Source organism: Budorcas taxicolor, chromosome 6 (genome assembly GCF_023091745.1).
Source record: "Budorcas taxicolor isolate Tak-1 chromosome 6, Takin1.1, whole genome shotgun sequence".
NCBI classification, from domain to species: domain Eukaryota; kingdom Metazoa; phylum Chordata; class Mammalia; order Artiodactyla; family Bovidae; genus Budorcas; species Budorcas taxicolor.
In genome coordinates this window covers 103,050,534-103,075,486 of record NC_068915.1, presented here as the reverse complement: position 1 = coordinate 103,075,486, position 24,953 = coordinate 103,050,534, and the positions used below count along the sequence as shown (strand labels likewise).

The window sequence follows — 24,953 nt, the reverse complement described above, 5'->3', positions numbered from 1 at the left end:
ATGCTCCCTTCACGGTCCCTAAGCTCCTTCCACAGAGAGCAGCAGAACTCTCTGGATGTCACACTCAACCTCCTTAAGACATACTCACACTCCCCCCTTCTTGATCTTACAAACACACACACACACACACACACACACACACACACACACACACACACGTTCTTAGCAAGTTCTTCAAATTCCGGTCTGATTATAAGGTTCCGGTTTTCAAGTTCACAGTCTGCAATAATAGGCTAAAAAAAAACACATCAGACTTCTCCAGGACAGATCGATCACACCCACTCTGTAAAGGCCAGAGACTCTTTTCAAAAGAGGCTGATGCTGCTTCTTAATGGCAGCAAACTCAGCGTAAGGGCTGAGCAAAAAGAGTAACCATGGAAACCGCTCCCAGATACCGGGTGATGTCGTGTAAAGCAAGTGGAGGCTGCTTTCTGGAAGAATGGAGCAGGAAGGCCCCACCACCAGGAGGAGCTCTGTGAGACGCTCCCCTGCCCCTCTGTGCCCCCACACTGCTTGCAGCCCTGATGCCATTCTGGAGGCCCATGTCTCCTGGCACCCCACGGAGGGCTTGGCACTGGTGCAGGCGCAGACATACCAGTGAGAGATCGTCAATGACGTGTTGCTGCTCCAGCACCTGCAGCCTCAGGAACTCGATCTCCTGCTCGTCCCGTGTCAGACTGAGGTCGTTCAAGGAAGTGTGCCTCTTCAGGGACGCCTGGGCCGACAGTTTCTCTTTCTGCAGCCAAGGGAAGAGAGGACACTGCAGGGCTGCTCGTCTGTAACCCTTGTCAGGGACCCACCATGCGTCAGGGCACAGAGTGTGGGCTTGGGGATATGGGATGAAAAGACGGAGGGAGGGATGACTGCTCCCTGGTCCCCACTCTGGAGGAGCGGACAGCTGCAGACCAGAGCCAGGCTCGAGGAGGGGCTGACTGTGCCCGCTGCCGACAGGAAGGGCTAGCAGGCAAAGGGGTGGGAGAGGTGGACGTCTGCCCTGAGCCTAGAAAGCTTGGGTGCTGGGGAAAGAGAGCATGCCACGTGGTAACAACCCACACTCACACCTGGACCTTCCAGGGAACAGGGAAGAGGGTGTTCCGTCTCCCAGAGCCTCAGTCTTCTCAGCTGTACAATAGGCATGCTTGAGGCTACTTTGGACAATGAAACTCAGAGTATTCCTTAAACCATCAGCTGTAAGACACCACTCTGACCACAAAGACCAATCATTCTTGCTGGAGCAAATGAAAGGCCCTGATTCAAAGCACTTGGAGCAAAACTGTAATTGTTGGCCTACTGAGCTGCCCCAGTGTCCCAGGTCTCCTGTGAGAACCTTCTGTGTCATCACTCCATCCTGTCCCTGACCCTACAGCACTGATGTTTGCAATCCCATTTCATGGATGAGGAAGAGGCCTGGGCCCAAGGACCCCAGGTGGAGATGGCAGAGGGGAGGTGCAAACCCGCTGTCAGGCCACCTGATACACGCTCCTTCGGGCACAGATGCCCACAGCACTGTAAATTCTGGGGAATGGAGGCAGGAGGGATGGGGTGGGGTTGGGGTCGGGTGGGAGATGGCCTCGGCGAACTTGGACTGTTCGGGTCAGGGGCTGGAGGAGCCCGGGCGAGACAAGGGCTCCGGGTCCGCGACTCACCATCTCCACATTTTCCCGCGTGAGGTTCTTGATCTTCTCTTCCATCCTCTGGATGCTCTGCAGCAAGTCCTCATTCTTCTTGTTCATCCGCTTGTTCTTCTCCACCAGGGGCTTCAGCTGGACCTCCGTCTCGCGGGAGCGTTTCAGCTGCGATTGGACAGACACAGAGGGCAGCAGCCGTAAGACCCAGCTGTGGAGGCCAACGGAGATGCCACCTGGCTGGAGCCGCCCGAGGGGACCACATCGCCTGCGTGATGCAAACACCAGGAAGAGCCCACAGATACCTGGCTTCCAGACACAGGCTCCCACCTGAGCCTCAGAAGGCCTCGGGCAAGGCAAGAGGAAGGGGTACAGCCCAACACAGAGACTCAGAGATCTGTCTCAGGTCACCCTGCTGGCAAGTGGCCTGAACTGCATCCACACTTCTTTTACATCCAGGCAAAACCCCCAGAGGTCAAGGTTCACATGCATAAAGATCAGTCCAGCCATCTAGCTCCTCCTGGCCACCATTTCTCCCCGGGCACAGACTTAGCTGAAAGCTCAGCACTCTTCAGACAACAGAGGATCCCTGGGCCTGGCGCAGTGCTGCGGGTATGAGATAGATGGGTAGCACCCGGCCCTGAGCTGCTCCCCGAGTACTCTGAGCATGGTCCCTGTGACCATGGGGTGTCCCTCCACCCTCTCATCTTGTCAGCATCTGGAGGGCCCCTCTTGGGCCCGGGTCCTGTCCTGGGGGCTGTGTCAAAGGGAAGACACCATGGGGGTGACCATCCAAGAGATGGGAAAAGAGAGCAAAGATGGTAGCAGAGGTAAGAACACAGTGAGACAGGTCCTCATGGACGGTCCACACAGGGGAGGCACGCTGTCAGCGGTCAGAAGGGGCAAGATCAGGGTGCGTCCAAGGAGCTTCATGGACGGCTGTGGGAACACGGAATGTGGGGATGGTTTCCACCCCCAGCTCGCCAGCCCTCCCCACCCACCCTCCTCTGGCCAAAGGCTTTGAGGCACAAGCATTCTGTGGTCGGGTCTGCCTTCTAGAACAATCCATCACTCTGACTGCTGTGTGCAGGCCAGTCCAATGAGACAGAGACACGAGAAATGCTGGTGGAGGGGGATACGGAGCAGGGACTGGGAGACTGAACAACTAGAAGCATCCACTCTTCTTCCTTCTGTACACAGTGTCCTCGGTGACGCACACTAGCTGCAAGGCCACAGCCAAACTTTCAGCCTCAGTTTTCTCATCTATAAGATGGGAATAACAGTAGCAGACTCCGGGAGACAGTGAAGGACAGGGAAGCCTGGTGTGCTGCAGTCCATGGGGTTACAAAGAGCCCAGCTCAGCTGAGTGAATGACCAACAATGGTAGTATCTGCCTCAGACACTTGTTGCGAGAACTAAATGCATGGGTATAGCTTCTGCAGGGTTATTTTAATGGATGAAAATTAGAAACAACTTAAATATTCATCAATATGATGACAGTTGCAAGACCCACTGCATCAGGTACTCACCATGTGTCCAGGCATCCCCTCTCCATTAACCCTCACCTCGATCCCAGGAGGGGCTCCCTCCCATCCCCATTTCACAGACAAAGAACCTGGCCACAGAGAGGTGGGGCGATGTGCTCAAGGTCACACAGAAACTGCCAGAACCAAGAACCAAACACAAGGGACTGACTGCAGACCTCTGCTTTGGGTCACTAGGATGTGAAAGTTAAGATGAAACACTGATGGTAGTCATTAAGATGTAAAATGTACCTTGACTTATACATTGTACCGCTAGAAATCTATCCTACAGAAATAAAGGTTCAAAGGAGTAAAAACAAAAATGTGTCTTCTGTGTGGCATTGTGTACAGCAGCAGAGAAACCTGCTGCTGCTGCTGCTAAGTCGCTTCAGTCGTGTCTGACTCTGTGCAACGCATAGACGGCAGCCCACCAGGCTCCCCCGTCCCTGGGATTCTCCAGGCAAGAACACTGGAGTGGGTTGCCATTTCCTTCTCCAATGCATGAAAGTGAAAAGTGAATGCGAAGTCACGGAATAGCCTAAATCTTTACCAGTAGAGGAGTGGCTGAATAAAGCATGGTTTGGCCACACAGACAGAGTTCCACACAGTTGTTACAAAGACAAAGGAAGATCTACCGCATTGCTGGGAAATGGGGTAACTGATACATCAAGGGAAAAACCAAGTTGCATAACAACAATATACAGGCAAACTATCCTGTGTGTAACCATAAAATAACAACAAAGGCTCTTCCTAAGTGTCAAGACATTCACATAAACATGAAAAGCATGTCAGAACCACTTCAAACTGTTAACAGTAGCTATCTCATGATTTTAAGATCCCAGCACTGTTATTTACAGTATGCAAGCAACCTGGATGTCTTCTGACGGATGAATGAATAAAGAAGCTGTAGCACACACGTGTGTAAAATGGAATATTACTCAGTCATCAAAAGGAATGAGTGTGAGTCAGTTCCAGTGAGGTGGCTGAACCTAGAGCTTGTTATACAGAGTGAAGTTCAGTCGGAAAGAGGAAAATAAATATTGCATATTAATGAATATATATTGATTCTAGAAAGATGGTACTGAGGAACCCATTTGTCGTGCAAAAATAGAGATGGTTACATAGAGAACAGACTCGTGGAAATAGTGGGAGAATGAGAGGGCGGGACGAGCTGAGAAGGTAGCACCGGCACATATACACTGCAGCTGCTGCTGCTAAGTCGCTTCAGTACTGCGTGTAAATAGATTTAAAAGAAGATAAAAATGATAGCTAGCGGGAAGTTGGTATGTAACACAGGGAGCTCAACCTGGCACTTTGTGACAACCTAGAAGGGCTGAATGCTGAGAGTGGAAAGGAGGTTAAAAGAAGGAGGGGACATACGTATACTTATGGCTGATTCACGCTGTTATACGGCAGAAACCATCACGACACTGAAAAGCAATTATCCTCCAATTAAAAATAAGTTTTAAAAAAAGATCCCAGTTCTGGCAGGCTTATCAATTCTTTCTTTAAATGTTTCAGAAGGTCTGAATTGTTTCAAGCAAGGTATTTTTTCTAATCCATTTAGTAAACTATTTTGCCTCTCATGAGGGATTTTTTTTAAGCCCATGAATATTTACCCAATAGGTGGAGACATAATATGAGATGGACTGTCTGATGAAAGCTATATAAAAATATGCCTTTAAAAATACTGGAAGGAAATGAAATTATTCTGATCCTGTTAAAACCATGAAGAAGTGACGCTTATTAACACTTTTTATTTCCATGTGTTTCAAAAATACAGATACTTTTACAATAAAATTTAAAATAAAGAAAAATACTATGAGGCATTTGTCAAGAAGTTTATATATAGACTACCACTCCATAAAAATTAGTTTAACTGTTTATCCTGCATTTTCAAGAAGTTACTATTTTTACTTGAGATTTTGTTCTTTTTGTTTTTTTGGCTGTTCCCGGCCTTAGCTGCAGTATGTGGGATCAAGGTCCCTGACCAGGGATTGAACCCTGGCCCCCTGTATTGGGAGCACAGAGTCTTAGCCTCTGGATCACCAGGGAAGGTCCTTGAGATTTTTTTTTTTAACCAGAAGTTCATATCCACCACCTTTAAAAATAGAACTATGTGAACTTTTATGCAAAAGAAAGTAAACAGATAAGCAAAAAATAAAAACTGTCCATAATCATACCACCTAAAACAACTTCCCATATCCAGGATGATGATAATGTGTTTTTGTTCTGTAAACCGCTTTTATCATTTAATTTATCGTGGACAAATTTCCATGGCAGTTGCATACAGTTCACTGCATAAATGTTCCATGATTATTTTGATCAGTACTTGAGGATCGAACAAGTGGGGTTTGGTTTCGTCTGGGTTCAGTTTTGGTTGCTACTGTATAGAGACATCACTGCTATGAACACTCTCTCCACGGACCCCTCACTGAACTTTTCTGATTGTCAGCTCAGGATAAATTCCTGCAGAAACTAAGGATACTAACAGGTCTCTTCAACAAGCGTGTGTTCGATTTTTAACCAGGAAGAAATTAGGGGAAAGTAGAGAAAACCAGATGGCCTGGGTATCAACTTCTTGTTTAGAGCCTGGTTTGTGGCCCCAGGACTGCTCTCCCGAACCCCGCAGGCGCCATCTGCCTCTGAGGGGGTGGGGGGCTGATTACCAGTTCATTCCTCTCGTCTGCCAAGAGGGTATTTCTGTCTTCCAGCTTCCGTATCACCGAATTCAGTTCAGCAATTTTTAGCTGAAATCGCCGCACGTCTCGCTCATCCATATGTTGATCCTAAAATAGAATCAAGACACGAATGTACTTTGAAAAAGCTTAACTGAGTCAGAGCGCTTCATGGACCCTTCTCGGAAAACTCTCAGGACAAAGGTGAGCTCCTCATCAGGGGGACAGTCAGCCGTGCTGGGGCTCCCCCAGGTCAAGCAACATGTGGAAAGACCAGCTCCAAGGCGATGAGACAGCAAACCCTCCAGCGGCTCCCTAAGATCTGGGGACCTTCCATCCCAGCCCCTGCTCTCCGAGCTTCTCTGATGAAGGCACATCACCAATATGCCAGGCACTGACTGTGCCCACCTCACTCACCACTGAGATGCCAGGACCTCATGTGGGTGTCTGCACACAGCCTGCCTGACAGACTTCAGTATTTAGTGAATGAATGAATGAGTGAATGAATGAATGTCTGCAGCTTCGGCCTCCTCTGTGCCTCTTAACTACCAGCTGTCCCCAGGTGCCCTGTCTGTTGGCTGAGCTCCCTCTCCTGGGCAGGGGGCTCTGCCTTTAAATCATATTGTCCTCACTGGGTCCCTTTCTGAGCTCTTACTGGATACTCGGCATTCATGCTTTCATTTCTTTCTTTTTAGTTGAACTCTAAGACCACCAGAGGCAAGAGCGGCCTGTTCTTCACCTCTGCACTCCCTGTGCCGAGCACTGGGCCTGGCCGCAGTGAATGTCTGTATGTGTAGCGGGATGGGTAAGGGAGAGAAGGAAGGGTATGCAGATGGATGGGAAGGAAGGAGGAGGGATGGGGGGAAGGCAGGCAAGCGAGTTCACCAAGAATGACCAGTGGGAGGAGTGATGGGTAGGCGGTCGGCTCGATGGCCCCGGTGCGTCATGAGCCCCTCACCTGGACGCCCATGAGCTCGGCCATGTCCCCTATGCCGGGCGGGAGCTCTCTCTTTGGACTACCGTGGTACCGCTCAGCCTCTCTGACCTGAACCAGCTGCTCATCCAAAGCCTCTTTCTGAAGCAGCAGCTTCTGGGTCTGCCCAGTCTGCACGCCGAGCTCCTTCTCCAAGGCCAGAATCACACGGTCTTTCCCCTTGATCTCATCCATCTGAAAAGAGAAAGAACAGGCAGCTGACTGTAGGGGCTTGTGACCAAGGAGAGCTCTCCCTTGCTGGCCTCAGGCCCAGGGGAAGGTTCAGCAGCTCCGCAGATCCAGGGCGGCTGGACGCAGCAACACGGGACAGAGAGACACCACAGGGCACGGCTCAGGCCCTGCTCCCCTGTCGATCACCGGCCCCAGCACAGAGAAGCACAGAGCTGAGGGTTCAACCTATATCATCAACCAGACACTTACCCCGAAACTGATCTATGTTTCTTTCCTTACCTTCATGACATAAAGTCAAATCCTGACCGTCCAGGGTCACCCAGCCACTCCCTACCCTGCCCCATGCAGCTCAGCTTGGTCAGAGCTGGTTGTCCTCCTGCCTCCCACTCCCGTCTGGCCGTGTCTCCTGCTGCTGCTGCTGCTAAGTCGCTGCAGTCGTGTCCGACTCTGTGCGACCCCACAGACAGCAGCCCACCAGGCTCCTCTGTCCACAGGATTCTCGAGGCAAGAATACTGGAGTGGGCTGCAAACAGCTCTCGCTAAGGTCTCCAACCCTCTCCTGGCCCCCAAACTCACCAGACAATTTTCTGTCCTCTCTCCTCACCCCATCTGACACTCTCACCCACTCCCTTTTCATCAACTCCCCCCACCCTCCTGCCCTCCATGGGACTGTCTCCATCTACTTTACAGACTCACCTTCCCCTGGTCACCATGGAAGTCTGTAGTTTCCAATTAGTTTCCTATTCCCATCTGTAGCCTCTCCCCGACCAGCCAAGTCCTCACGCACGACACTAGCTCCCTGTACGTGGCTGGCGCTCCATCCTCCTCCCCCTGCTCTGACATCTCTAGGAGTCCCACAGTCAGAGAACCGACTGGCTGCTTCTTGGGGCCCCAGAGTGCCTCGGTCTCCCCATGTGCAAGCCTCGGCATGAGCCCCAGCTCACCCAGCCTCATCCCTCATTCCCTACAGGAAGCCAAGCAGAAAAAAAGCTTATAGGAGGAAGCTTCTGCCATATACCATACACTTCAGTTGTTTCTGGACACAAAAGCCAACAGCTGGGAAACTGCCCCAGGAAGGGCGCTGTGCTGGCGTGCCCCCTCCCCAAATCCATGCCCTTCTTACCACCTTGGAATGTGACTTCATTTGGAAATAGAGTCTGCAGATATAGTTAAGGTGAGGTCACAGTGGAGTCAGGTGGGCTCTAATGACTGGGGTCCTTATAAGAGGAAAGAAACACAAAGAAGGGAGAAGATGACTGCGGAGACTGGGCTGATGCAGCCACAGCCACGGAACACCTGGAGCCACCAGAAGCTGGAAGAAGCAGGAAGCACCCTCCCCTAGAGCCTCCAGAGAACAAAGTCCTGCAACACCTTGACTTCAGACTTCTAGCCTCCAAACCTGTGAGTGAATACATTTCTGTTGCTTAAGCCACCCAGTTTGTGGTACTTTGTAACAGCAGTCCTAGGAAACTAATACAGGTGTTAAAAGAGAAAATTTCCCAGTACTAGAGTGTCATTAATTGACAAAAATCACAGCAGTTTCAACTACAGTGATTATCATCACTGAATTTAGGAATAAATTCTGAGATAAGGTATACAAAAAACTTCTGAAAAGAATACTAATGCTTTAGTAAGAATGGTTTCAACAAGCTCTGGATAGAGTCTTTATGACATGGTATTGTTGAACACATACCTGTGCATGCCCGCCATGAGCAAGCCTGTATGTAAGGTGATATAACGTGGATATTGCCTTGATTACCCAACACAAAGGTTAAAGCCACATGCTATAAAACAGCTTGCCACAGAGGGAAAAGTACTAGGCATGGAGTAAGAAGGTATGAGCTGGAGACTAAACCCCCACTGGTGAACTGTGTGACCTCTGGCAAGGCATTTGATCTCTCCAGGCTTCAGGCTCACTTGTAAAATGGGGATGTAGGCAGCTCCACTTAGAAGGGGAACTGTGAGGACTGAAGGGGACAGCAGACAGGCAGGCTGCTTAGGAGCAAGGCCACTGGATTGCTGGGTCCTGGCCCTAAGGCCACCACTCACTGGTTCTATTATCTTGGTTTGGCTACCTGATTTCTTCCTATGCCTCAGTTTTCTCATCTGTGAAATGGGGATAATCATGGGGATGTTGTGAGGGTGAAATGAATACATGGAAAGTGCTTAACACACGGTAGGCATAAAGTAAACAACTCTAATTACAACTGCTGCAGGCACATAGTAGGTCTCAATAAGTAGTAGCTCCTGTCCTTCCTAGACTTTTATCTCCTTTGGTGTGCAAATATGAAGAACACTGCAGTGGTCTGAATTATGGTTCCTAAAAGGGTATATTCACATCCTGACTTCAGATACCTGTGAATAGAAACTTGTTTAGGAAAAGGGTCTTTACAGGTGTAATTAAGGACCTTAAGATGAGATCATCCTGGATTAACTGGGTGGGTCCTAAATCCAATGACAAGCATCCCCACAGGACAAAGAGAAGATGCATAGGAAGAGGGAAAACACAGAGGCGAGCCGTGTAACAGGGAGGCAGAGATTGGAGTGGTGCAGGCCCCAGAAGCTGGAAGAGCAAGGAAGGGCCCTCCCTGAGAGCCTTCAGTGGGGCACGGCCCTACTGACACCTTGACTTTGGACTTCTGGTGTCCAGAGCAGTGAGGTAATAAACTTCAGTGCGTCTGTGGCCATTTGTTAAGGCAGCTCCAGAAAACAAATACAAATGCCCTTCTCATTAAGCACACTCTCAGAGGGTGCACATTGAAGTTGATTGTAACCTGAATCAGAAGTTGAAACTCCTGCCTCTGAATCAGACACCTTGAATTGAGACACAGATCGCTCAAGCAGAGAATACTGATTAAGAGCCCTGTCCTGGGCAGACAGAAGTAAGTTCAAATCGCCACCCCCACCAGCTGTGTAACTCTGGGCAGGCTGGGTCACCTCTCTTAGCCTCAGCCTCTGTCAAGTGGGGACAATGAGAACACCCTGTTTAACTAGGGGGAGATTCAGATCAACCGCGGAAAGAATTTATCACAGAACCTGGATATCACAGAACCTGGCATCTTAAAAGCACACAATCAATGTTGGCTGCCATCATTAATCTACTTTAGCTCCTAGCTATCTTATTTAAACAGCAGACTGTGAAAACCTGATAAAATATAACTGAGATTTATAAAGGAGGAAAATGGCACCCCTAAAACCCCAGAGTGAGGTTTTCAAGCAAAGTCCCAGAGTTCTAACAGGCTCTTTGAGTGGCCTTTCTTTGGGAAAAAAAGGCTTCTCCCCTTCTTCTGCATCCCTCCCTGTCCCCCAAGACAATCTCCCGCAGCTCCCCGCTTTGACTAAACCTGATCTGAAGGTGTGGGGAACAGCGCCCCCACTGTAGAAGAACTCTTGGTGATGCAGGAAACGTTGCCACTGCCGATTTCAACCCAGAAACTGTAAGAACAATGTGAAAGGAGTTAACCACTTAAACTTGTTTTCCTGAATTCAACAATACTGACGGATGCTGGGAAACACTGATGAGCAAAACAGATCAGAGTCCCTGCCTCCAGAGCTTTCATTCCAGAGGGGAGGGGAGCTGAAAGCAGAAGTCAATACTGGAGTAGACTAGAGCATGCTTAGTGCTAGGAGAGAAAATAAAGCCAGGGGAATCAGTGGTGCGAGCCGTTCCGAGTTAACAGGTAGGGTTCCAGTCTGTCCCCCTCAGCATTCTGGCTGCACACTTTTGGCTTTGCTCTGGGGCCAGGAAGCACTCCCTTCCACCACCACATCACACTAGTCCCTTCCACAAGAGGGCAGAGCATCACAAGCAAGATGTCTCTGGAAATTCTCAGCTTAGAAGAGCACTGGTTCCCTACTTGATTCCAGTAAGTGAGCAAAGGGCTTAAACCCAATCACATGCAACAGGTTCCTAGAAAACAGCCTCCACTAGTGGAGATGGCATCCAGGAATGGATGGACGATGTGAAATAGATTCTGGAGCCAACATTTTCTAGGTTGTCACATTTCCCCAGCCAGAGTCCTGAGGTTCCAGAGGTTAGGAGACCTGCCAGCTCACATAGCTGTGAAGGCACTCTTATTTGTTGACTGCGGTCTGGCTCCCAGCCTGATCTTAGTGATCTTTCCCCCTACCCTGAGGATGGTGAGGAAGTGTGAACTTCTGACAGTGACCTTCTTGAGCTTCCCTGAACCCCATCACCTGAGTGTGCAGGACATTCCTGGATTGGTCCCTGCATCCATTTCCCCTTCTGCGACATTCTCACTATCACCAAGAGAGGGGGCGGGGCTGCACCACTCCAAATTCTCAGGGCAGGCCCTGATTGGCTCACACCACCTGCATGGCCCCGCCCCTTAATAGTAATTGGTTCAGGGATGGATACATGACCCACTCAGAGCCAACAGCCTGAAGAAGGTGTTGCTAGGACCCTCCTATTTCTTCTTAGGAGTTAAGAAAGAGCTTCTCTCACTTTCTCTGGGCTGTTTCTTGTGAGGACGTGGAGTCTGACACAATGATGGCATCTCACCAGCACAGTGAGAGTCTAAAGCCTGAGAACGATAAAAGACGGGGCAGAGCCTAAGAAACTCAGGTCCTGGGTGACATCATTAGTCCCACTGAGGCTGTGCCAGAGGCTAGTCCAGATACTTTAGTCAAGAAAACTGGTTTGAGGTAGAGTTTCTGTCACTTGCAGCCATAAGATTCTAACTGACGGGGAAAACACAACAGTTCTGGATGATGGCTATCACGTCTTACTTACATGCTACTGGGAGCTCAGGACGACATTTATACTTAAGAGACATGTTCTTTCTCAGTTTTTAAAAGACCCTCAATGTAGACATTATCCCATTTTACACATAAGCTTGAGGCCCAGAACAGTGAATGTGCCCACACTCTAGGCAGCAGCAGATCCATGAATCAGATTCAAGCCAGCCTCTCTTGAGTCCTCCCTATGCTGTCTCTCTGCCCCAGAGGCACAGAATCTAGCCACTTCGCAGCAAGCACATCCAACAGCACACGTGTCTCAGTAAACACCCCAGTTTAGCCAGCTCCCAACAAATCCATCGATTGGGGGATAATTTCGTTAGCACTTCTTCATTGCAAAGTCTGAGGAATCAAGCTGCTACCCCCAGACCCATTCTCTTCTCCTCCTTGGTACCTGTGGATGAATGGTGTCCCCATCTAATTTCACATCTACCTGGCAAATCGGAATATGAACCTGTTAGAAATAGGATCTTTACAGATGTAACTAAGATGTTAAGCCGAAATGAAGTCATAACAGATTGGGGTGGGCCTTCCCTGGTGGCTCAGATGGTAAAGAATCTGCCTGCAATGCGGGTAGACCTGGGTTCGATCCCTGGGTTTGGGACGATCCCCTGGAGAAGGGAATGACAACCCACTCCAGTGTTCTTGCCTGGGAAATCCCATGAACAGGGGAGCCTAACAAGCTACAGTTCTTGGGGGTCCCAAAGGGTCAGACACAACTGAGCAACTAACAACACAACTCAATCCACTAACTGGCGTCCTTATAGAAAGAGGACAAGACCCAGCCATGTGGAGAGGCAAAGGCCACGTGGTGGCAGAGGCTGCAGTGACACAGTATGAACAAGGAAGGCCAAGAATTCCCAGCAACCACCTGAGGGCGGATGACGACTACACCCTCCTTCATCTGTCCTCCTATTGCCAACCCGGGATAAAGATGTGATGGCTGGCACTCCATGGCAGGAGGGGCCGTGAGGAACAGGGCCTCCTCGCAGAGCCCCTTCTGAGGGGAAAGCTGAGAGGCCCTGTGGCCTGCACTGCTCTGTGAAGCCCTTTCCAGACTTCGCACATTAACAGAGAAATAAATTCCAGATTTTAAGCCCCTGTATAACAGGGTTCTCAGACCTAATCCTAACTGATCTAAGGAATGAGTCCAATGGCCCCACACTGACCACAACTGCCTTTTTCTCCTCAATTGTTTCTTAAGAGGGATGTTAAATGTGTAAGCGGAAGCCTGGAAGCCTTCCTGCATTTCTAATCCAATTCAGCTGACAAAGAAACAAAATGCAGGCCACCTTTTGAACAGTTTGCCAAGAGGCCTGTCTGAGGAGGGACATTTATCAAGTGGGGGGATAGCGGGAGAAATGGACATTAATTCCTTTCACTCTATTCTCCTAAGTGGCCCCCACACACTGAGACAACCTGAACTGGGGATAGTTCTACTTGGCACTGGAATGGAAACAGATACCAAGTCCTGGGGCTTCTCTGACGGCTCAAATGGTAAAGAATTTGCCTGCAGTGTGGGAGACCCAGATTCAATCCCTGGGTTGGGAAGATCCCCTGGAGAAGGGAATGGCAACCCACTCCAGTATTCTTGTCTAGAGAATCCCATGGGCAGAGGAGCCTGGAAGACTACGGTCTGTGGAGTCGCAAAGAATTGGACACAACTGAGCGACTAATACACACACAGACAGAGACACCAAGTCCTTGGTACATTTTAAATTAAGCTCAGTCCATCTCTTGGGCAAATACTTGTTTTCTCCCCATTCTATTTCCCTTAAATATACATTTCCTGGGGCTTCTATGGTGGCTCAGCCAGTAAAGAATCTGCCTGCAATGTGGGAGACCTGGGTTCGACCCCTGGGTCGGGAAGATCCCCTGGAGGAGGGCATGGCAATCTACTCCAGTATTCTTGCCTGGATAATCCCATGGACAGAGGAGCCTGGCAGGCTCCATGGCGTTGCAAAGAGTTGGACACGACTGAGCGACTAACACTTTCACTTTTTTTATACATTTCCTATGACAGAGGAACATACTTTATATGTCTCCTATTACAGAAACTATAGGCTGTTGATAAAGACTTAGTTAACTTAATTCTCAGCACGCTGGAACAGATACGTGATCATTCCTCCTTCTGTAGATGAGGCACCAGAGATTTAGCGACCGTATGCAACCTGACTGGGGTCACAGCTGACAGGAGGAGTCTGGATTCACACGCAGAAGAGACCTTCTCCAAAGCCTTCTCTTCCTATTAAGTGACAACACCGCCCCCATACACGGAGGGGAAAGGGGCTGCGGAACACCTCTAAGACCTCAGTCCTGGTATGTGCTTAGATTTTCTATACATTAGAAATTTAAAATCAGTGCGACTCTTCTGCCAGTCCAGGTACTGGATTGTTAAGATGTGAACTGATGCTCTGTCATTGGCTGGTGACCAGTCTAGGGATGGTCCTTCCACCTCCAGTCCTTCAATTTCTTACGGTGTCTCCCACCGACAGGACAGCCCTGCCGGAAGCCTCCATCCCGCACCCAGGATGGGAGGGACTTTGCTGGAACCCTAGGGCCTAGAGCCAGGCCGGGAGCACAGTGGTCCCCGTTTACTGCTCCAAGAGGGGAAGATGAGGCACGTGCTTGCAGAGAGGCCTCACGCATGAGTCAGGGAAGAATGAGGCGCGTGTGCACAGAAGGAGGGGTTGTCTGTGGGCAGGGAGGACAGGGCGCCTGTATATAGAACAGAAAAGGTGCCTGGGTACAAGCGAGACAGGGCGCGCATGCGTGGGGAGTGCGTGGGTGCGTGTACTGCAGGACCGGCGCGCACGCAAGGCGGGGCGGGGCAGCACACGTACCAGCCGGCGGATGTCGCGCTCGCACTCGCGCTTGATGCGGTGCACCTCGTCCTGGTGCGCCTGGTAGGCGGCGCGCAGGTCGGCCGCCTTGGTCTTGTCGGCCTGCATGCAGTTGCTCAGCGCCTCCTCCGCCTGCTTGCGCGCCGCCTTGAGCTCCAGGATCTCTTGCTGCAGCCGCAGGCGCTCGCCGTCGAAGGCCCTGCGCGCCTCTTCGCGCGCGTCGGCCAGCAGCGCCGTCTTGACCTTGTCAGCCGCGCCATCGCGCAGCACGTTCAGCGTGGCCTGCAGCCGCTGCAGCTCGCCCTCCTTGATCTTGGCCGTGCGCGCCGCCTCCTGCTCATGTTGGCGGATGAGCACCTCGCGCAGTGCCTGCAGCTCCTTGGTCTTCTCCTCGTGCAGCTTGGCCCTGAGCTCCGAGATGTAAGCCGTGTGCCGTCGCTGCTCCTGCTCACGCTCCAGCTTGGCCTCCTGCAGCCGCTCGCGCAGCTTACCCACCTGCGGCCAGAGCGGGGAGACTTGGTCAGGGTCAGGGCCAGGACGGGGGGCGCCGGCCAGGCTCGCTGGCACCTCCCCAAGTCCCTTTTCGTATGACAGGCCCCTGAGACCCTCCTGGGCCCCCACCCTCCAGTTCCCCCTGCCGCTACCTCCATTAGCCCCACCCAGACTCTTCCCTACTGTTTTACTGAGATTTCCCCAGCCGTGGAAAACCATCTGAAGGTGTTGGAGGAGTGTCAGACTCTGACATCCCCTCCGATTTGGAGTTTTTCCGAGGAAGGACAATTTATCAGTCACAAAATATGCCCTGCAGTAATCATCTGTCTCATCAAAGTGTAGACCAGAAATACATCTCCAGTGCTCCTGCCCTGAGCTCTGGAGTTTCAGACGGAGCAGGTGAAGGTAGAAAGGGGTGGAGTGGGGGGGACGGAGGTGCCCTCACTCTCCTGCCAGGACCGGGGGGCTCCAGCGCCGCAGCAACATGAACCCCTCACCACCCCAGGAAGGGGGCAACTGTTTTGCCTGAAGCAGCCAAGGTTTGGACTTCCCAGGTGGCTCAGCGGTAAAGAATCTTCCTGCCGATCCAGGAGATGTGGGAGACAGGGGTTCCATCCCTGGATGAGAAAATCCCCTGTAGGAGGAAATGGCAACCCACTCCAGCATTCTTGCCTGGGGAAATCCCATGGACAGAGGAGCCAGGCGAGCTATAGTCCGTAGGGTGACAAAGAGCTGGATATGACTGAGCATGTATGCAACCAAGAGATGTCCCAGTGACCTGCCTGGGGTGAGTGGCTGCCAAGGGGCCGGGCAAGGCTTTACCCCCGGGTCCCTGGCCCCAGAGAAAGTGGGATTCTGCAGATGCCAGGCTGCCGGCCCCACCAGAACGTATTCATCTATTCAGCAAACAAAACTTTATTTGTAAGATGTGCCAAGGGAGTGTTTTCTTCAAATACCCCAAAAGGCTTTATTCGATCTTTCCATTTCAAATATCACACAATTACATACATTACACAAGAATCCATTTGCTTTCTAAATGACACCCATCTCCAAAGAACCGAAACAAATGTGTCTCTCATGGACAGGCTGTTTCCATGGAAAGTGGCATAATTTCCCCTGGACCACACTGTTTATAGCACACCAACATGCTGAAATTAATTTTAGGTGAGGAGTTTTACAGTGTTACGTAGGGTGGGCAAATCTTTACTTAAAACAGCAGGGAAAAAGCAAATCAAACCCACCAGGCAAAGACACAAGTCTCCTTACATCAAACATAATCACGGAAATTAAACATGAACCCAGTCAGAAGGCCCATTTTGCCTGAGAGTTAGAATGGGCCTCTTCCTAAGGGACTAAGGGCCGGGATGCCAGAACTTTAAATACTGAACATGATTTCCCAGGGAGGGACTAAGTACTTGCAGCATGCTCCTTCCAAGGGAGCAACTCTGTCCTGACTTCCTGGGTTAACACTGACAGTGATCTGAAATCAAGAGGATGGGATCTTGTCGGATTCTGAATCTGTGCCGATGAACGCATTTCCCTTGGCAAATTACCTAACCTCGAGATGGTTAATGTGTCCACTGGGCAGGGCTGTGCTACCAGGTCATTCAGCCAAACATGAGTCTAGATGCTGCTGTGAAGGTATTTTTAATGACTAATATTTAAATCAGCAGCCCCAGAGTAAAGCAAATGGTCCTCTATAATGTGAGTGGACCTCACTGAAGACCTTAAATTAGTTGATGGCCTTAACAGAAAAGACTGAAATACCCTGCCTCATTAGTGTGAGATTCATGCTCCCTGAAATTTCCAGCCTGCCTGCTCTGCAGATTTCAGATTTGTCAGCCTCCATGACCAGGTGAGTCACCTTCTTGAAAAAAAAAAAAAAAATCCCCCTCCATCTCTCTCTCCTATTGGTTCTTTTTCTGTCTGAAGAACCCTGACTATAAAACCTCCCAGATCCTTCCCTGTGAAACAAGTCCATTAACAGCTGCCCTGTGAAGACTCTTGGGAAGAGGAAAGTGGATGAGCAGATGAAGGGAAGTTTGATCCCCCATAAACAAAGGAAGGAGGGATGTGGACAGTGTGAACAGAGGTGTGTGCAGGGCAGTCTGAGGGTTGGGGAGGCTGGGCCTGTCCCTGGGAGAGACAGAAGGGGCCAGCTGACACTAACAGTAACAGAGGGGCCAGGGATGCTCACAGTGGATGGGCCAGGGGAGAAGACCCTGCTGGTCCTACCAGCTCTACCTAGAAAAGCCCAAGGTCGAGCCCAGGCAAGGACCCAGGTGTAGCACAGTGAGGCGAGGGCCACCCCAGGTGTGCACAGAGCACCCCCTCCTTACTCCATCCAGCTGAGCAGGTTGACAGAAGTCACATGTCATCTCACTCGCCAGACGCCTCTAAGCCACCCCACCAAGTCGAGAGGGGCAGCAGGAGAGAGGGGACCTTACCAGCCTTGTCCCAGCACCTGGGCTCTAAATGCAACAAGAACAAAATGACTGAGAAAGGGCATGCATCGAGGCAGGTGGGGCTGGTGGGAAGAACGCTGCCCACCCCACCCTCCAGTGGGCACAGTGAAGTCAGCCTCCGCTTGGCTGTCTCCCCTGCTCCTCAACCCATCCCTGCGACCACGCTGGCTCAAGCTGGCAGCTGCAGCCCTGTAAGAGACCAGGGCAGTCACCTCACCAGTCGCCCTGTGTCTGCCCCTGTGCACGCGCCCCTGCGTCGCCCCCTGGTGGCCAGCACAGGCCTCAGAACTCAGATGATTTCCCTCCACTGCCCTCTGAATTCTTAGGGTGCAGGTTAATTGTTCTGAAACCACTGTGTGTGCAGAGTGTTGAGTAACTAAGTGGGTGGTGGAGTCAGGCTCTCTCTGTTGGAGAGAGGACACCATAAGCAAGGGGAGGAGGCCAGAGGATCCAAGTGGTAGTGGATTAGGCTGGGGACATCAGTAAGAACTCACCTTTAACTTAATATACATTTAGAGGTTACATTAAGAAATAGCTTAGATATGTATACATACATAGTTAGTATATATGCATACGCTTCCTTGCTCTTCTAGCTAAGCCCAGAAGTAATGGCATGCCAGCAGTGGTGAGCACCCCCAGTGCCCAGGTCTCGGTTTCTCACACCATTTTCCAATAAAAGCGACCAGAGGGCCTTGGTGAGTGGCTCTAGGAATGGGGCAGGGAACATCCAAAATGAACCAGGAGGACCTTACAGGACCAGAAAGTAGGGGTGTGCCTGAGAAGAAATTAACAAAGGCCACAGTGGCAGGGGTGTGTCAAAGGGACACAGGAGCCCGCTAGAAGAGATCCAGTGGCCAAAGCTGGAACGGTTTGAGCAAAATAAGGTATCAGGTTGACTAAAAAGTCCACTCGGTTTTAAGTGAAAATAAAATACATTTTTCATTTTCACCAAGAACTTCATTGAACGATGTATTCATTAACCAAACGAACATTTTGGCCAACCTAATAATATTGGATGACAACCCAAAATATAAAATCAGAGTTCGTAGTGACATAAAGGATTGAATAGATACATACAAAAAATGCAAAAGAACACAAACAGAAACCCTTGAGAGCTCTGTGGCATGCAACACACAGGCCTGAGTCCTCCCCGGCCCGCAGGACTGACCCTGGTTTATGGCTCTCTGGTCCTCCTCCGTGACCGCCCAGCTCAGGCCACCTCCCTGCCCACTGCACCTCAGACACACAGACACCTTCCCGCCTGCAGGCCTTTTCCTGAGCTGTTCCCTCTGGCTGGAGGGCTCCCGGCCAGGTCTCTGCAGGGCCTGCCCTCCCCCACCTGCAGCGCCCCTTTGTTGCCGACCACCTCCCAGAAGAGCCGCCCCTGCTCCAACCCCACTACTCTCCACTTGCTTCTCCAGCCTTACTTTCTTGACACTTTTCACTATGGCACAAATATCACGTTAATCTCCTGGCCTTTGCTCCCCACCTCCCCCACTAGACACCAGCTCAGGGAGAGGGTCTCCAGGGCAGCGCAGTTTCTGGGACAGAGCATGGCACGTGGTGGAAGTTCAATAACCAAGAATGAAAGGATGATGGGCCTGGCAGTTTGTAAATAAACAGTGACAGCATCCACTCCCCAGGGGCTCCCGGCTCCTAGGCTTGCTGGCCCCTCTGCCTGGTGCCTTCCCTCCATTCCCCAGGAGGGTCTGGAAGCCTTCCTCGATTGGGTCAGGGCCTCCTCTGGGTCCCTGGAGTGTGATTCCCTCCATCACCACACAGACCACACCCCAGTTCCAACCCTCCCAGCATACCCACTGGGCCAGCCCCTGAAGGGCAGGATGGGGCCTGACTTGCTTCTGTAGCTAGATTAGTCCCTGACCCAGGGTAGATCAAGACCAGGATGGGCTGCTCACTGCAAGAATCACCAGCTGTTGAGTGGTGGGCAGCAGCTAGAAGCTCCATGGCCCGTCCTGAGCCCATGTGCTGACCATTGCCCTCTCTGCCCCTACCCACCCCAGACTGTGGGCTTCAACAAGCCAGGGACTCTGCCTCCAGTGGCCTGGCACCCCAGGTGACACTGAGGAAGCCCCCAGGTGATGCTGGATACTTGGGATGGTGTGAATCCTGCTCCCTTTCTCACCAGCTAGCAAAATCCTTCAGAGCTGGCTCCACACCACCTCTGAAGAGAGAAAGCAAAGCTTTTTCAGGCCCCTCTGACCACTGCATGGTTTCCTAAAATCTCTGGTGCCACAAGCCAAGTACTGTCATCCACCTAGCTCCCTGAGCATCTTAGCACACAGCCTGTCTGTGAATGGGGTCATTTCTGAGTCATCTCCAAATGCCCAGCCCAGCCCTGGGGCACAGGCCCAGGGGGGGCTTGAAGAACCAACAGGTGTGTTCCCAACAATCCTTGATTCTATGGGTTCCTCTGCTGAAGTAACAACACTGTAAATGCAACATCAAAACTGGATATCACAAGATCATATAGAAGTAACAGTTATATGCAATTGTAAGGTTTATATGTATGTTTATCATGATAGCTCAGTTGGTAAAGAATACACCTGCAATGCAGGAGACCCCAGTTCGATTCCTGGGTCTGGAAGATCCCCTGAAGAAGGGAAAGGCTACCTACTCCAGTATTCTGGCCTGGAGAATTCCATGGACTGTATAGTCCATGTGGTCACAAAGAGTTGGACACAATTGAGCAACTTTCACAGGTGTCATTCCAGCCGGTAAACACATTGCTGAATTCTCCAAGAATAGAAACCCTCTCCGCACACCCTTGGAAGGGCCACGAGGTGGCTTGATTGAGAACACAGCAGCCAGGGCATGTGGTGGCAGGAGGTGCTGGGGACAGGGAGGCCCAACCTGGGGTTCTCGTAGGCCAGGCTTCCAACCTTGTGCCAACACCTATGACTGGACTGTCCTGCTGTGATGGGCTGAATCGTGTCCACCAAATTCCCATGTGGTTGTTCTAACCAACCCCCCACCCCCCCGCCAGAACCTCAGAATGTGACTGTATTTGAAGACAGTCTTAAAAGAGGTCACCAAGTTATGAGGGTCACCAAGGTCATGAGGGTGAGGTCCTGATCCAATATAACTGGTGCCCTTAAAAGAAGAGATTAGAACACAGACCCAGGCGGAGAAGACCATCTGAGGGTGCAGGAAGAAGATGGCCATCTACAAGCCGAGGAGAGAGGCCCCAGGAGGAAACCAACTCTGCCTGAACCCTGATTTCAGACTCCCAACCTCCAGGACTATGAGGAAATAAATCTCTGTAGTCAAAGCCTCCGAGTCTGTGGTATTTTGTTTATGAAAACCCGGCCCCTCTCCTCCCTGACCCTCAGTCTGCTCACCTTTAGAGTGGGGGAGAAGGGGGCTTCCCAGGTAGCTCAGCAGTAAAGAACCTGCTTGCCAATTCAGGAGATGTGGGTTTGATCCCTGAATCAGAAAGATCCCTTGGAGAAGGGAATGGCAACCCACTCCAGTATTCTTGCCTGGGAAATCCCGTGGCCAGAGAAGCCTGACAGGCTACAGTCCACGGGTCACAAAAAATCAGACACGATTTAGCAACTAAAGGACAACAAAGTGGGGAGAGCCTCATCTAACCTCACAGGTCACTGCGAGGGTCAGGAGGCTCTCCACGGTACCTGGTGTGGCCTGCATAGCAGACATGTAAGAAATGTCTGCCAACCCCTGAGTAACTACAACGTGACAGGCAGTGCCCGGGGCCCTGGATGTGACTCTTAGTCATTCCTTAAACAAACCAGAGAGGCAGACACATCAGATGTCCCCATTTAACAGATGGGGAAACTGAGGCATAAGGCAGCTACCCAGCTTGCCCCAAGACCTCAAGGTGGATTAGGTGGTGGAGGTGGGATGGAGACCTGGTCAAATGACAATGGTCCCACAGACACAGCTGCTGTTGCTCCTTCCTAGTCAGCTGCTCAGGCCCAGCTGGGCAGCAGATAACCCCGGGGGATCCTGGCAGGTGAATCCTTCCTGGGTTGGGCAGGGCGTGGACAGGCTGCACCGCCAGCAGCTGTGCTGAAAGACTGCAGCTGCACTGTCTCTGGAACTCATGAGAGTCTGGGCACGGGAAGGGGCATACGTGTCCCCAAGCTCCAGAAGCCCAGTCTTCATCGCCCCAGCTCAAGGACTCTGACTCTGTTCTCCACGCAGCCATCTTGAGCTGGGCTCAGAGCCAAGGACCAAGCCTCAGCCCCCTCCCCACCCAGAAGCTGGACCCTGCTCAGCACTCCAGCTGCTGCCAGAGTCCCAGCTCTCAACCAGACACCTGCAGCTATTCCTGGGGCAGGCCCTCCCTGCCCTCAGGTCTGGGGGCAGGGCAGGAGGGGCCCTGCGGGGCTGAGAGTACAACCTCCGTGTCCCCAGCCAGACAAGGTCCTCAGATGGGTCCCCCAGGAACAAGCCCAAATCCCATCCTCTTTCTCTTCTCACACAAGTGGCAGCTCCTCTCTGGGCTGGCAGAGCACCTCCCACCTTGCCTGCTTTTGCCCTCAAACCACCTGGGTCAGAACCACACCAGCATAAAGGACCGTGGCTGTGCAAGGTGGGCTTTCTTTGTTTCCATCACCTGAGATCTCTCAGTTCAGGTCAGTTCAGTCACTCAGTTGTGTCCGACTCTTTGCAACCTCAGGGACTGCAGCATGCCAGGCTTCCCTGTCCATCACCAACTCATGTCCATGAGCTTACTCAAACTCATGTCCATCAAGTCGGTGATGCCATCAAACCATCTCATCCTCTGTTGTCCCCTTTTCCTCCCGCCTTCAATCTTTCCCAGCATCAGGGTCTTTTTCAATGAGTCATTTCTTCCTATCAGGTGGCCAGAGTATTGGAGTTTCAGCTTCAGCATCAGTCCTTCCAATGAACAGTCAGGACTGATCTCCTTTAGGATGGACTGGTTGGATCTTCTTGCAGTCCAAGGGACTCTCAAGAGTCTTCTCCATCACCACAGTTCAAAAGCATCAATTCTTCAGTGCTCAGCTTTCTTTACAGATCTTGGTAGTAGTTTAATCGCTAAGCTGTGTCTGACTCTTGCAACCCCACGGACTGTGGTCCGCCAGGCTCTTCTGTTCATGGGATTTTCCAGGCAAGAATACTGGAGTAGACTGCCATGCCCTCCTCCAGGGGATCTTCCTGACCCAGGAACTGAACCTGGGTCTCTTGCACTGCAGGCAAACTCTTTACTGACAGCTACTATGAAAGCCCAAGACAACCTTAAATTGGGCAGTCACTATGATACCATGTTATAGATGAGAAAATGGAGGTTCAGAGACTTCAGGCCACTTGTCTAAGGTTGTGAAGTCAGTCAGGAGCCTAGGTGAGGTCTAAAGCCAGGTCTGCAAGATTAGACAGCCTGGGCTCCTCCCACTGTCACTAGCTGCCCATCATGCCTGCCCTTTGACTGGCACTCAACTGGGTATTGTACTGACTGGCTCCAAAGCTCATACCTGCCTTACCAGAGCAAAGGGTCCCATCACAGAGCAAGGCTCCATACTGAGCCCTTCATGTATCTGTATTTACACCCTTACTCCTGACTGTTGGCCCATCAGGTGGCCTTATTATGATCCCATCCTGCAGGCGAGGGGAGTTATGGTATGGAGAGTGAAGTAACTGGCCTGAGATCAGAGCCCAAAGGTGGGGGATGGGACAGGATTTGCACCCACATGGCCTCTGTACCGATGTTATACCCATTTTATTGAGGGGCAAGTTGAGGCTTGGAGAGTGGAAGTGCCCACTCTCACCCCAGCCCTGGGACACACCTTCCCAGGGCAGTCTGTCCACCAGGAATTCACAGCCCACCCCTCACCTGAGCCGGGAGACCCGCGCCCCTCCCACCTTGCTCTTTTCCTGCTGGAACTCAATCTGAATGCTGGTCAGTTTGGCCCGCAGCTCCTCATTTGCCATCTGCACCGGGTCCATCTCCATCTCGGGCTTCTCGCCCTTGCTCCGGCCTTTCTTAGACATGCTTCCTCTCAAGATGAGATGCTGAGATCTTGCGTTCACTCCCGCCAGCCAGCAGGCACCGCTCCCAGCTCCGCCGTGCTAACCAGTCTCGCAGGGCTCAGCTCCTCCTCCGTGTAAACCACCATCACTTGGGATCCTGGGAAAAGAAAGAAGCCAGGTCAGCAGAGGTGGTGGGGGCGGGGGAGGGAAGTAGTGTGCCTCTCGCCTGGGGCACTCTAACAGGAGTGCAGCCAGCATTCACCGAGGCCTCCCTCCCAGAGCTTGCACAGCTAACCCAAGGATGCCCTGCCATTCAAAACTGACCAAGCACTTCTCCAGCTAGGGCTGCATCAGAATCACCTGGAAGCTTATTATGGTCCTGGGATCACCCCCCAGAAAGCCAATTTGCATGTCTCCCATGCTCCTAGGTGGAGGTTCCTTGTGACCACTCCTCACTGAGTAGCTCTATCTGGTCCAGTCCTGGCCTCGTCAAGATGAGACTATGCCACCTAAGCAACTGTAAGCCTTGGTCTGCAAATGTCACTGAGCCTCAGTCACCAGATGCCATTTCCTAAGGCAGGACCCTAGGGGGTCCCATGGTATCAAGGTACAGCCCACCTGGTATCACAGTGTGCTCTGAGAGCACAAAGCCGGAGCCAGGATAAGGACCGCACTCTGAAAACTGGGCTTTCAAACTCCTTTATGGAGTCTAACCTTTATGGTTAGCGGTTCCCTCCGCACTCCTAGGACTAGCCCAGCACTGGCTGCCTAGAACAGCCAGCTCTGGGCCCAGTGGAGGTGCCCAAGCCAGCCTGGGGCAAGACAGTACAGGCTCCCAGCTCCCAGCGCTGTGCCCAGCCAACCCCAGGCTGCTTTGCGCTGTGAGCTTGACTCTGGGGTCCCTGCCCCTTGCTCTGCCTTGTTACTGCTTTCCATGTGACGAACGGACATTCACCTACTTCCTGTCTGTTTCCCCTACGCCGGGATATGAGCTTCAAGTAAGCAGGGCCTACATCTGTTTAGTCCTCTCGATGTTCTCCGCACTGAGTAGAGCCCAGCACGCAAGAGGCACCCCATCAACACTTGCTGAGTGAATGAGAGAATGAATGAGTGACCACAGAAGGCACCTACTACGTGCCAAATCCTGTGATGAGAGAAGGGAAGCGTATCATCCTTGCAGGACCTGGAGAGGTAGGTAGTTATCAGACCCATCATAGAGATGAGACAAGTGAGTCGCAGAGAAGCTAAGTAACCTACCTAAGGCCACACAGCTAGTAAGTGGAAAAGAAAGTTTAGTCACTCAGTCGTGTCTGACTCTTTGCAACCCCATGGATGTAGCCTACTAGGCCTCTCTGTCCATGGGATTTCCCAGGCAAGAGTACTGGAGTGGGTTGCCATTTCCTTCTCCAGGGGATCTTCCTGATCCAGGGA

At 51.5% G+C, this 24,953-nt stretch overlaps 1 protein-coding gene across 1 annotated transcript in view; it reads right to left on the bottom strand.

The window, feature by feature from the left end:
* JAKMIP1 (janus kinase and microtubule interacting protein 1) overlaps positions 1-23,543 on the bottom strand; it is a 72,944-nt gene extending 49,401 nt beyond the window's left edge. The window contains exons 1-6 of the mRNA XM_052641718.1: positions 23,415-23,543; positions 14,593-15,087; positions 6,785-6,994; positions 5,818-5,937; positions 1,647-1,793; positions 596-736 (exon numbers count right to left, since the gene is read on the bottom strand). Of these exons, the coding sequence (XP_052497678.1) occupies positions 596-736; positions 1,647-1,793; positions 5,818-5,937; positions 6,785-6,994; positions 14,593-15,087; positions 23,415-23,543 (1,242 nt within the window). The remainder of the gene's footprint in view (positions 1-595; positions 737-1,646; positions 1,794-5,817; positions 5,938-6,784; positions 6,995-14,592; positions 15,088-23,414) is intronic.
* Between the last annotated feature and the right edge of the window lie 1,410 nt (positions 23,544-24,953).